This window comes from Callionymus lyra, chromosome 1, assembly GCF_982586985.1.
Source record: "Callionymus lyra chromosome 1, fCalLyr1.hap1.1, whole genome shotgun sequence".
Classification (NCBI taxonomy): Eukaryota; Metazoa; Chordata; class Actinopteri; order Syngnathiformes; family Callionymidae; genus Callionymus; species Callionymus lyra.
Window position 1 is genome coordinate 9,582,756 of NC_141818.1, and position 13,534 is coordinate 9,596,289.

The window sequence follows — 13,534 nt, forward strand, 5'->3', positions numbered from 1 at the left end:
TCACTTCGTGTTGTCGGATGCAATAGTTTGTCTGGTTATCTCCTTTTTTTTTTTTTTTTGAATTACAGGGAAATCCCCTTCATGTTTTTAAAAAGCGTTTTCGTCTTCTCAGCTAGAGCAGCTCGAGTCAAACCGAGCAATCACAAAAAAATTAATCCTTGAAGGAAATTAATGTTGTTTTTTGATGGCTCAATAGGTTCTAATGTGTCCCGAGCATGAAATGGAGAAGGTGAACATGTACTGTGAAGTGTGCAGAAGACCCGTGTGTCACCTCTGTAAACTCGGAGGATCCCACGCCAACCATAAAGTCACCTCCATGAGCAGTGCCTACAAAATCCTCAAGGTAACTCGCTTTTACTGTATAAGTTGAAAACTCGAGACGTTTGAGAACAAGAAATGTATTTGAACGTCTCAGAAGAGAAATGCTACTGGATTTTATTGTTGCCGCATGAGAAGGTCATTAAGTTTGTTCAACCTGATGTGTTGAAATCACGCTGGGTTTTAACTTGTCTGTTTTTTTTATTACTCCTCAAGTCTCAGAGCCCATAAGATCACATTAGACTTGTATTTTCATGCAAATATGGACACTCACTTGTGTTCCTCACTTGTCTTGTCAATCACAGCTTGTTTTGTTTTTTTAATCGGTACATATTTGTTTTACTTCCAGACAAGGATTGCTATTTGATTAACCCCAAATTATCTGAAATAAAGTAAAGAACAATATATAATTAACAAATTGAAATTAAATGGAGTCAATTAAATGTCAAATGCCTAGTTTACCGCACGTTATTCTTTATATTTAAGCATTAATGTATTCGATCATAACGGGTACTTTTTAAAATTGTTACTTAAGATAATAAAATGAAACCTAATCGCTCAAAAATGACAACTAATTTGATTATCTCTATTAATATGGAGACAAAAAACAACGTTATTTCTTTGCATCTGCGTTGAATTCACCAATTGTTGCTCATATTATTGGCTCTTTTCTGTTGCGAGATTTAGTTAATTAGACTAAAAGATACTTTGGTGTCTCAACAAAAAGAAACACTGTTTTGTTTTTATTGTAAATTAACTTTTAGAATAAGTTGTGTTCATTGAAAACATGTAGAAAATAAAGCAAAACAATCCTTTAAAATATATTAAATAAATACAAATAAATGAAAGTGATATATGAGCATTTGTTAGACGTCCAAACATAAAAAAGTGTGAGTCCGATGAGATGTTCTGGTGTCTCTGCAGGAGAAGCTGGCCAAGAGTATCCACTATCTCATCAGCAAAGAGGACCAGGTCAGGACTCAGATTACCGGTCTCGAGTCCCTCATCAGCCAGACACGGGTAAAACTGATTTGTTGAAATATTTAGAAACTGCCGTGGATCAAAAAAGTATAACGTTTTGTCTTCAAAACAGGATAACGGCGAGTTAGCCGAGCGCGAAGCCATCGAGCACTTCGACCGGCTCTTCGAGACGCTGCAGGAGAGAAAGTCCGAGATGTTGAGGTCCATCGAGCAGTCCCGGACCAGACGCTACGAGCAACTCAAAGCACAGGTGACGTGGAACAATGACCCGGCAGAACATGGTGTCGTGGTCTCCTGTTTTTACAGTCTGTGGGTCAACAGGTGGACGAGTACCAGGGGATGCTGGAGAACAGTGGTCTGGTGGGCTACGCACAGGAAGTTCTGAAGGAGACGGATCAGTCGTGTTTCGTACAGACGGCAAAACAGCTGCACGTCAGGTACCGTCGTACGAGTTACAGGAACCAGCCTGGGAATAAAATGTGATAATTCATTATTACTTTCAGAATCCAGAAGGCGACGGAGTCTCTCCGGACCTTCCACCCGTCAGCGGACCCATGTTTTGACGAGTTTGTTCTGGACACGTCCAAGGAGGAAACCCTGCTCAAAGAAATGTGCTTCGGTGGAGGTAAGATCTCTTCACTGACTATACTCGCAGCTTCACTGATCTCGTCTTCACACGTGTGTGTTTAGAAGAACTGGATTGTAAAATAATCCGTGTTAATCTGCTCATCACATGTCAGGAGCATGTTGCAGTCGGAGGTCAAACGTCGTGTTTGATGAGTTTACTGACCGTTTGTTTGGAAGGCGTGATGCTTGTTGTTCAACGTTGCCTTTTTTTCATCCATTCCTATAAATAAATTAAACTTTATTCACTACTTTCAGACAGAAAAATGCAACTAAAGCAGAAACGGATACCTATGTTGTGTAGTTCTTTACCACATGTCAATCTAATGAATTTAATTCAAAGTACATTAGTGTTCATATTGTTGATGTGATGACTTGTAAAGATGTCTGTGATTAAGGTAAGATAAGGAACAGAGAATATAGATGTTTACAATTATTATACAGAGACTTTCAACAACGGTACAACTTGGTTTGAAGTAAATCATTCCTGTTAAAGTCTGTTTGTTCAATGTGAAATTAGTTTAGGTCGTGACCAAGAGTTCTTAAAGATTTTAGACCCCCTGTGTGATTGCGCCCCCGGATCAAGACACTAAAACGACACCCCTTAAACCCACTTACCCCATTTGTATTTATTTTAAATGGGCTTAACCATGTCCAAAGTTTTGCCCAGTTTAGTTTATAATACACTACAAGCCATATGAAATCTACTATTCAAACAGGGGATTTAAAATACACTCATCATTGATGGTAGATAATATGTTTTATACAAGCTTTTTTTAAGACCAGATTCCACGAGAAAATTTAAAACTTATTGCTAATTTCCTAATAATGAAGAAAATTTCTGTTAAGTAGTTCCTGATTTTGTGATGAATTGAATGAAGCTTTTATTTTAAACATTTCAAAAACACCAGCCATGTGTGTTTTCATTTCCCTGAAAAAAAGAAGCTGCTATTGATAAAATCTTGCAAAACAACAATAATAACATGGATCAAAAAAGGTTAGTCTTGTGTGTAAAACGTGTGTAGTTTAAGAAACGAAGTCGTGAGGAGAGACATTACAATGAAAGCGCCACCAGACTAGTATTTACAACGAAACTCCGACAGAACCACATTCTTGCACTAATGACGTGGTCGCGTGTAGTTGATGCTCTGACTTGCAAATGAGGTATTGATTGTGTTTTCCGCTGGACTTTGACCTCGGTCATTGTTGCAAGTCGGAGACGGTCGTGTTGTCGGGTCACCGATCATCGGAGTCTTTCTTTTTAAAAAAATGTATGGAGAGGTCGAGCATTGCTGAGGCTGCAAAAAAACAGCTGAGGCTGTCGAAGCCTGTGGCTCCAGAGTGGTGGCGAACAGCTGACCCCTGTCTTAGTGGACGACAAGCAAAACTAATGAGGCCGAGCTTCAGGCAGCAGTTGTTATTGAGCCGTTTTAAACACTTTTCTTTTTCTGCAGTTAAAATTAAGATTGTGATTTAAATATTGCTTAATTATTCGGTGCAAACTTGGACACTCGATAATTACAACAAGAAGTACTATATTTATTTGTTTACTATTCTTCTTCTCATCTATTGGAGGAAATCTTGACTTTATAGTCGCAGCACAAATCCGAGGCTGAAGTGAGTCTGGCCCGGAGTCAAGCCGCACCCAAAAGTGTCACTTGGATCTGGTCTCCTCGGCCTGGCAGTGGCCTGAGCTGATCAATGGTGTTTTTCTCTCAGACTCCCAGCAGCGACCTGCTGTGTGAGCTGGCTCGCTGCCCGATTTCAGACTCTGACTGTTGCTCCATCTGCTTTGCGTGAATGAAAACAATGAGCGTTGTTTGTCGGCGAAGCTGCTGGATGGTCTCAGAGAACTCTGGTGTCTTCTCTTTGTGCCTGACTTTGGAAGTTACTCGGATGTGTTGCATGCAGCTGATGAACATTCTGCATTTAAAGTTGTTTTTTAGGTTTAGAATTAAATGTCGGTCATTTTTTGTTTCTTTTTTACATTTCCTTAGAACATACATTTGTTTGCAAATTAATTCTCAACTGATTTGACCGAAAAAACTGCTTTTCTAATTTTATATGTAGCTTATATCGACGAAATTATGATGCAGCAAGATTACATTTTGTTTTTCTTTAGTATTTTTATTAAATCCTAAATGTTTATACGTCAGTGTTACTATATTTTCTCACACCTAGTAGTCTTTTTTTTTTCCAAGACACTATACTGCTAAACAATGGCACAGTATTGATTTTGTTTTTTAATAAACCTTTTCTACCCCTCTTTTTTGCTTTTAAATGATTCCTTTTTTCTAGCATTTTACTGGTTTATTTTTCAATTAAGTGTGTATAAAATACTTTTACTTTTAATTTACATTATCAAGCCATTTATTCATTTTTGTGTTACAATAACACCTCCAGCCACTAGATGGCAGCAGTCATTACGTTCTCCGCAGCTAAAGGAAAAATTACATCCACCGAGGTGACTGAGGACGAGAAGATACAGAAGACTCCAGCAGCTTTTAAAGCTGATGTTTGGACATATTTTGGTTTCAAAACAAATGAAAGCAGTTACGAGTTTGTCAAGAGTCTGTCAATTCTGCAACACTGGAGTCAAGTACTCGACAATACTACATATATATCCTCGTTACTACAGTATCAAAAAATATCCTATTGTTCACCATGTATCGTGATGCATATCGTATCACCAGGTTCTTGCCTCTACTTTTTATGTTTACGTATTTTAAAGGCTTCATGTAATCTGGAAAATATACTTGATGACGATGCAAAACTAGTTCTTAAAGTGTTGCGTCAAGATAACCTCTTGTAACTGGATGTGGAAAATAAGATATTAGTGTGAGTGTGGAAGCTTTTACAAAGTGCATTTCCTGTCAGATATTCCACTGTGTATGAGAAAACCTCTTAAGAGGCTGCTTGACGCGAGACAGCCCTGAGTGGACGCTTCTTTTCCTGGCACGTCTAATCCATGCTGCGCTTCATTTGCCTAAATCCAACTTATTGAGGGGAAAGTTCTGTTCACCGCAGATCATCAAGACCGGGGAGGGATTTTTCTGGATTACAACAAGCACCAGTTTAAAAAAAAACATAATTGAATTTCTTTTTTTAGCATCAATGTTTCTTGTGTAAACAACTTTTCCTCCTCTTCAGTTCCAGACCCGCCGATAATTGACCTCTCGCAGAGCAAGGTTTATAATGAGGCCACAATCTGCTGGAAGCTTTCAGAAGACCACCTGCCCACAGACCACCACACGCTGGAGTACCGTAGGTGCGTACGAATAAATCGTGGCTTTTTCAAGTGGTCTACGATCAGTGTTGATTGTTTTTTTTGTTTTTTTTCTAGACTCTCTGGTCCAAGCCAGTCCCCCTTCCAGGAGGACGGCGAGGACAGCGGTGATTGGAGGCCGACGGACAAGGTGTATGGTTCCAGTACTCTGGTGCCTGACCTGGAGCCCGACAGTCTGTACGCCTTCAGAGTACGAAGCTGCAGGAACTCCATGAACAGCCCGTATAGCCCAGAAGTCTCTTTTCACACCCCCCCCGCAGCTGGTGAGTTTGACTTGGGTTTCACTTTCTCCATCCTCTTATGTTGTGTTGCTTTTACCAGCATCTCCTTCTTTTCCATCCCCAACTTCTCACTGAGCCTTCAATGAACGTGGTTTCGTTGCCGTTATTATCTGACAAATAGTCTTTTTGACAACGGTCTGGGAGGTCGTCCTTTTCTTCAGTCGTCTACTGAAAGTCTTGACCCTTCTGCTGCTGATGCTAGCTTTGTAGAAAAACGTGTTTGTTCCCAAAACATCGCAGATGCAGCAGCCGGAGCAAAGAGACCCAGACATTCCTCCCCGAAAACATTCTTGTAGCTCTTTTCTGGAGAATACTGAGTAGATCCCAGAGGAGTAGATCCCAGACCAAGCAGGAGAGATGGTGTCTGAAATGTGTCAGTTACCAGTACTGTATGAATGAATATTATAAATTATGTTACTGTTATGTATGTTACATCACTATGATGATATATAATGTACATAAAATTACAATATTTGGTCCATAAACTAAAAGTCAGGATTGAATTTAAAACTATTTGTAGCCATTTTTAAATGTAAAATAATTTCCACCTCAATATACTGATTTATCAACATGCCAGAAGAAGCAAAAACGAATTTCCTTCTTTATTTCATGCATCAACTTCTTTCAAATTGTTTGATTGTTTATCTCTCATCCGGCAACATTTACCGTCGAGCTTAAACTCTTGAGCCGCCAAAAGACCGGTCGCCATGATTCAGGCCTTCACTGGACAAAGCCTCGTCTAAGCTTCTAAGATCCTCTTTACTGCGGCTCTGATTATTTCCACCCCGTGCTGCCTTTTTGAGATGATTAGGGTTTTGATTTTGAAAAGAGTCGAGCGTCCGCCATCTGATGACGTGATGTGGAGAACACCGGTGGAACAATAGAGTCCACATGAAGGTTTAAACGCAGTCACTTATGTTTTTCTTCTTCAGAGCAGCTTTAAAAGTGTGAACGTCTAAACTATCCATGACCGTCTCAAGCCTTGATTTCACTTTCACGACATGATTTAGGCTCAGATTGATCTTGGAGTTCGTCCCTCCGTCAGTTGTCGCCTGTGTTGTGACTGCGGCGCGAACATTCCTGTGCCATGTGACACGTGGAAGCGTGAGTGGACGGATCCACGGACGTGGTAATGAGGTAGAATTTCAGGGCCGAGTGGAGCCCAGAGGGACGCCAGCACGTGCGCACATGACACGTATACACATGTTAATTTATGACGCTTCATGGAAAACGACAACTGTGTACTACTGTCGGCGTCCGCTACTTATGCAACGCATCAGCTGACAACTGATTATTTTGTGATTTATATAGATGCTCAGTGAGAAATATCATGTCGAGATGATCATTCTTTCACACATGGAGCCATTTTTTTTACACCCGTTCCATTCTGAGTTATTATAATAATAATATATCTATTTATATAGCGCCTTTCTAGACCAGGGTCACAAAGCGCTTTGACAGCCATTCACACATACTTATGGGAGTAGGCTGCACCACATGGCGCCGAATCTGCCATCAGGAGCAATCAGGGTAAAGTGTCTTGCTCAGGGACACAATGACACAAGCTTGTCTGGAGCTGGGATTGAACCTGCAACCTTTTTGGACTGCAGGCAACCACTCTACCATCTGAGCTATGACGCCCCTATTGTTCATGATTATTATTGGCTGAACTTGAGTCACGACTGCAATATAAAGCCATTGCAAAATGTTTAGTTTTAAATGATGTCAAATGATGAATGATACAAAATTAAGGCTTTTTAGTTTGTATGCTGTTTAATGTTGCATTAATCATGTTGCCCCCTAGTGGTTGGCTGACTACTGGTTAAACCAATGTTGGATGATCATTAGTACATTTAAACTTCAGCCGAAATCAAATCTGTCAGGATTTATTCACCAGGGTCACAATTTAAATTTGATTAATTGTGTAGCCCTAATGTTTGTGTAACAGTGATCTTGTATTTTCATGTTTGATTCTACAAAAAATGATGAATATTTCCAAAATTGTTTTATTTATTTATTACATAAGTTTAATTTCACTGGAAATGGAGCTAATTTTTCTCTCCGACGCCTGTTGATGCCTGTGAGATAACGACACAAGAAAACAACAGAACGATTAAAAAAAAGTGTGTATAAAATGTAATATTTAAAAATGAGGAAGAAGGATAAATGAAGAACTAGAATGTCAGAAAATGAGATGTTCAAACAAGGAACTCAACACCTGCCATCTATGCAAAACATCAAAGTATAATTCTTATGTAAGATTATTTTAAATGTTTAATTCAAAAATCTATGGAAGTATGTCAGTGGTATCAGAATATTTATTGTTAAATATAAAAAAAATGGAATGCTTAAAAAAAAACTTTTAAATGTTCCTACATTTTAAAACTATTGAATTCAATAAATTGTATTGAATTATTTAAAATTCAATAATTGAATTTTTTTTTTTTTCAACATATGGTTTGGTATTAAAATTCCAATAATTATGAAACAATTTATCTAAATAACTTGTTAAAAATGAACAAATTCAACCTTTCTTTATAGAAAAATTACATAAAATTATTAAATGAAAACAAATTCAACCTCCTTTATTTACAAATAATAATAAATGTCAATTCTTTTACTTTGAATCGTGAGTTGAACCATTCAATATTGTGATGGGACTTGTATAATTCCGTAAAAGTCAGTTTCAATGGCCACTCTTGCCTCCTGATGCTAGAAACCTGTTTTTAATGATGCTCTGTTAGTTGTGCATTAACTGGATCTCATGCTCTAGTTGTGAGGAGTTCCCCAGACACGCGTGAACGGTCCAGTCCTCCCAGGACTGTAACGATGGAAACCTCCACCTTCTTGAGATCATTCTCATCAGGCTTCGACCCCATAAAGTATTTATAGAAGACCTTTTATTGACTGAGGAACACAAGGATTCTGCTTCATCGACAGCTTCAATGTCGGAGCAGGTCTCAGAGGATTAGTTGAGGCTGTGCAACAGCGCCCCCGTGTGTCCGGACACGATCATTCCCCCTCATCGATCCCAGATCAATAATAATTCACCCGTTTCTCAGCTTTTGATCAAATATGTGTCTCCGTTCTTCTCGTGCAGCTTTTGACTTCCTGTTCAGCGACAAGTGCGGCTTCAGCACGGAGCGCCTGATGCTGAGCAAGCGGCGAGACGCGGTGGAGAGCGTGGCCGGGATGGCGTTCCTGCTGGCGGCCGAGCGCGTGCAGACGGGAAGCTACGTCGCCCTGGACTACATCATAGGAGACACCGGCATCTCTCAGGGGCGGTATGTCGAAATACACCGATTTAAAATATAATGGTTGATATAATGGTTAATGCATTTAAATGATCAGGTGAATATCTCTTCATGTATATACGATTAAAATGGTGTATTTGTAAACATTTCTGCATGAAGGTTCATGCTGTAGTTAACTGTGACCAATGTGTTTATGATCCGGTTAATTCAATTTAAATAATCATAATCTTTAGTTGTAACCAGGCTGATCTGCTCGGAACAATAAATGAATAATAGGATTAACTGCACTACAGAAAACGAAGGATAACAAGATGAAAATTATGTCTAATTAACTGATTGTTAATAACCGTTTAGGTGAAGCAAGTCTTTCATAGTTTATCAGGTTCCTTTTAAAAAATAGTTGTATGAAACAAAGTTGAATCTAAGCCTGAATTGATGAAGTTTTATGGTACAGTGTCCTTATGTTTAAAGGCCACTAGATGGCGCTCTGGTCTCTAACCTTTTAGACCCCCTCCTCGTCCCCTTAAACCCTAATATAATACAACTTTTTTTTTTTTACAATTTTTAGTTCTGAAAGTTACAACACTATAACGAAGTCTTAACCTTTAGAAAACACTGCTTTGTTTTCTCTCCTTCATATACGTCACTTTAAATCCTCTGTACGTGTGACACATATCACAGAATTAACAACAATATCCATTTTTATTGTCTTTACCTTCATTAGTTTTGATGTCGCAACAACGTTTTTTTGTTTAATTTTGCAGACACTACTGGGCGTTCAAGGTGGAGCCACATTCCTACATGGTCAAAGTGGGCGTGGCCTCGGACTCCAAGTTAATCGAGTGGTTCCACAGTCCCAGAGATACCAGCAGTCCCAGGTAAACACACGTCCGTTGACGACAACACACCTGGAATACACACTTTTAACCTGTTCATTCTTCTGGACAAACACACAGTTGACAAGCAGAGCTTGAACTGCTTCTGTAATCCTGTGATGTAAGAGCAGCATTAACCTTAAAGAGCTTTACTCACGCCACGGTCTCGCCTTTACCCCCCTCATGTGATGATGCTCAACGTTAGCAGGTTAATCCGAGCGTCTGGTCGTGTGTGTGTGCGACACGACAACAAGATCGTGATGTGAGAGGACGGCGTCAGAATATTGAATTAATTTAACACTTTAAATGTGGAAACTTTAATAAATCAATTTAATAAATCAAAAGTTCTACCTTTCAGGTAAGGTAGAACTTTATTGATCCCTCAGGAGGTCTTCTTCGGGAAATTGTTTTTTTTCCCAATTAGACACAGCAATACAGCAATTATTCATAAAAATAAAAACAACAAGAACAAAGGGAAATAAAGAGAAAGAACAAGAAGAAACAATCTTAGTCTAAAGCTAGAGAAAAATAGATCAAAGACAAAGGATTCAAAGATTATCATTTGAAATCTTGTAAGTAATTTTTATTTATATAGTGCTTTTCCAGACCAGGGTCACAAAGCGCTTAAACAATCAAAACAATATTCAATAAAGTATATACTTTAAAGGTCAAGATAAAACTTATAACACAACGGGAGTTCCAGAAAGTCAAGGAAAAGCCTGAACAAAAAAAAAACGTCTTAAGTCGACTATAAAACACACAAATTCAACAATTTTATTTTTTACACAGTTTGATATTCGAATTCCAATAAAAAGTATTTGTAGCCATTTAAATGTTTTATTAGATGTTGTATAATGGAATACTTGGAGGATTCAGCTCCTTTAAAAAAAAGGTTTCTTTGAATTTGATTGTAAGTAATTTTTATTTGTATAGCGCTTTTCCAGACCAGGGTCACAAAGCGCTTAAAAAATCAAAACAATATTCAATAAAGTATATACTTAAAAGATCAAGATAAAACTGATAACACAACAGGAGTTCCAGAAAATCAAGGAAAAGCCTGAACAAATAAAAATGTCTTGAACTTTCTTGAAATGTTATTTTTCACAACACACAAAATCAACAATTTTATTTTTTACACAGTTTGATATTCGAATTCCAATAAAACGTATTTGTAGCCATTTAAATGTATTATAAAATGTTGTATAAAGATAATACTAAAAGAAGATTTAGCTCCTTTAAAAAAAATATAATTAAAATAAAAGTTTCCTTGAATTTGATTGTTATTCATATGTTTGATTATTTGCAAAAAACATTATACAACTAATTATATTTAATTATTAAAAATACGTACTGAAAACTGAATATTTTCCTCCGCGCGTGACAGTAGGTTTCGAGTGAGTTTGTAACGACAAAATAAAACTTGTATCACATTAGAGAAAGTAAGTTTATGGAATAATAATTACTGTCAGTCTCTGATTTTTTTTTTTGGTTTTGTAAGAAGTTCCGGGCATTAATCCAAGAGCGTGTCTGAGCACAGAAGGTACAAGTCTATCTAAGTAGTCATTAGTGGATCCAAGGAAGAATGTTGTGAATCATTAAGTGGACATCAGCGCGGACCCGTCTAGACCGTTGATAAGAGAAGGCGTGGAATCATGTTCGTTGTCCCCCGAGTGATTGACAGGTCTTCTGTCCAGGTACGACCACGACAGCGGGCACGACAGCGGCAGCGAGGACGCCTGCTACGAGCTCTCGCAGCCCTTCACGCTCCTCACCGTGGGCATGGGCAAGATCTTCATCCCCAAGGCCTCGTCCTCGTCCTCCGCCTCCTCCTCCTCGGCGGCGAGCGCGTCCTCGGGCGACCCGGGGGGCCGGGTGCTCCCCATGCCCCAGCGCCTGGGCGTGTGCCTGGATTACGACGCCTGCCGGGTGTTCTTCTACGACGCCGACACCATGCGCTGCCTCTACGAGCGGCAGGTGGACTGCTCGGGGACCATGTACCCGGCCTTCGGACTCATGGGGAGCGGCAAGGTGGCGCTGGAGGAGTTCGTCATGGCCAAGAGGTTGACCTTCTGAGGAGGAGGATTGGGGGGGTCCGGTCGCCGGGACAGGGTTTTTTAACGACAGGGTAACGGGGGGTCGACGAGGTGCAGTGGTCTGGGTCTGTTGATGAAAGATGATGGTCTAAACCAAAGTCTCCGAAAACCGACCGAAAAATGTTGGGTCACAGCCACGGTTCAAATCCTACTTTTAACTTCACGAGCCAAACTCCTAGATGTCGTGGATCGTTCGGCTGTCACTGCTCTCTGTGTTTTTAGATGTTTCGAGGACCTCCAGAGCCTTGTAGCGACTCGTACAGCTCGCGCCTTCCGTGCCTTTCTTTTTTTGACGGAAACACTCGGTTTACTCAGAGCAGATGTTTGCGATCGATGGTGATGTAACTTTTAATCTCACTTTTCACGTCAGTAGCATATTATGGTTGTTTTTTAAAAAATCCTTCACTGTAACACTGCACCGTTTTTATTCCTCTTTTATTATTATTTTTTTTTTTTTGCACACGGATAATATCCTCACGGCTTCTCATCGGACAAACGTGCACTAAGAGAAAAGTTTGTCACTGTTATTGATCCGCGTCCGGAGAGAAAAGGTCCTCGACGCGCCACTGGGTTCTGGTTCTGGTTCTGGTGCTCCACTTTATTAGCAAAAGGATTCAGGTTTCACTACAAGTGCTCTCACCATCTGTTACTTCTGCACTGCTGACACAACACTGGTGCTGATCAGGCCGACGGGGACGGGAAGAGTCGCACACACACACACAAAAACACACACTTATGTGCCTGCTCATCACTTTCCACATTCTTTTTTTTTTTCTAGAGGTTTTGGGTCACAGTTGTGAGTTTTTCTCAGGTTTTAATGTCCTAATCGTGGGGGAGGGTCAGATGCTAACTACCTCTTCTTGACCTGGAGAAACCTCAACGACCGATCCTTTCCTCTTTTTTATTTTTAAAAAATATTCTTTAAATACACCTGCCTAGTTGTGAACATCTGGCAATAAGCTGCGTTCAGTTTGAGTTTAGGTCACTCCTGGTGGATGTTGTCGTGGTAAAAGGTTGTGGGTCCTTCTATTTGCTGCCTTTTGTTGTTTTTTTTATGTTGAATTAAACATCGATCCATTGTAACAATATTTTCTATTCATCATTAACCGTCAAATACAAGTGGTTTTAAGTTGCGTGTGATTTAAACTCGAATGTATCTCGTCCGATTTCCCCCTTTTTTCCTGTCAATCAACAGACGTCGATTCTGATATAATCTGCTTCTACGGTCCTGACCTGTGAACCAAATAATCCCGAGGCTGGCTCTGATCGTACTCAAGCTGGCACTTTATGACCCGCAGCATGTCGGCGACAGGTTTGGCTCTGATGCTGCTGCTGCGTGTATTACCTGCGTGTATTACCTGCGTGTAATACTACCTGCGTGCAATATTATTGAACAGGTGGTTGATCAAAGGAAAAAAAACGTTTGAAACGACTTCTGCATTTTCCCCCTCGATACGATGTTCACTGCGTTTCCCCCTGTTGTCGTGCGTGTGAAGCGTAATTGAACTGGTTGTGTATGTAAAAGATGTGAATATGTTTTGCTGGAAAGAGTTTTTAATTTCATGTGCTGAGTTTTTGTTTAATAAAACTAGTGTGCTTTTAAAGTCATCTTTTGTTTTGTCTATTTTATTCACTTTTTTTTACTTTCTAATATTTATAAAGTAAAAGAAGAAACATTAAAAAAAAAAAAAAAGTTTTTAAACTTCATTACATGGTAGGAATTTAAAGATTTCGGAAGGTCCTAGTTTTGAGATTAGTCTAAACTTAAACAAAAAAACGATTCCTAATTTGCCATTTTTCAACTAAACTGCGAAATCCAATT

At 39.4% G+C, this 13,534-nt stretch overlaps 1 protein-coding gene across 6 annotated transcripts in view; it reads left to right on the forward strand.

The window, feature by feature from the left end:
• The window catches only part of trim36 (tripartite motif containing 36), a 31,566-nt gene extending 18,248 nt beyond the window's left edge, over nucleotides 1-13,318 (forward strand). For all 6 annotated transcript variants that reach the window (XM_087792523.1, XM_087792562.1, XM_087792538.1 and 3 more), the window contains 10 exons: nucleotides 197-343; nucleotides 1,243-1,338; nucleotides 1,412-1,549; nucleotides 1,621-1,736; nucleotides 1,803-1,924; nucleotides 5,074-5,191; nucleotides 5,267-5,472; nucleotides 8,591-8,774; nucleotides 9,509-9,622; nucleotides 11,314-13,318. In XM_087792523.1, coding sequence (XP_087648649.1) covers nucleotides 197-343; nucleotides 1,243-1,338; nucleotides 1,412-1,549; nucleotides 1,621-1,736; nucleotides 1,803-1,924; nucleotides 5,074-5,191; nucleotides 5,267-5,472; nucleotides 8,591-8,774; nucleotides 9,509-9,622; nucleotides 11,314-11,692 — 1,620 coding nt within the window. In that variant the 3' untranslated portion in view covers nucleotides 11,693-13,318. The remainder of the gene's footprint in view (nucleotides 1-196; nucleotides 344-1,242; nucleotides 1,339-1,411; nucleotides 1,550-1,620; nucleotides 1,737-1,802; nucleotides 1,925-5,073; nucleotides 5,192-5,266; nucleotides 5,473-8,590; nucleotides 8,775-9,508; nucleotides 9,623-11,313) is intronic.
• Nucleotides 13,319-13,534: the final 216 nt, after the last annotated feature.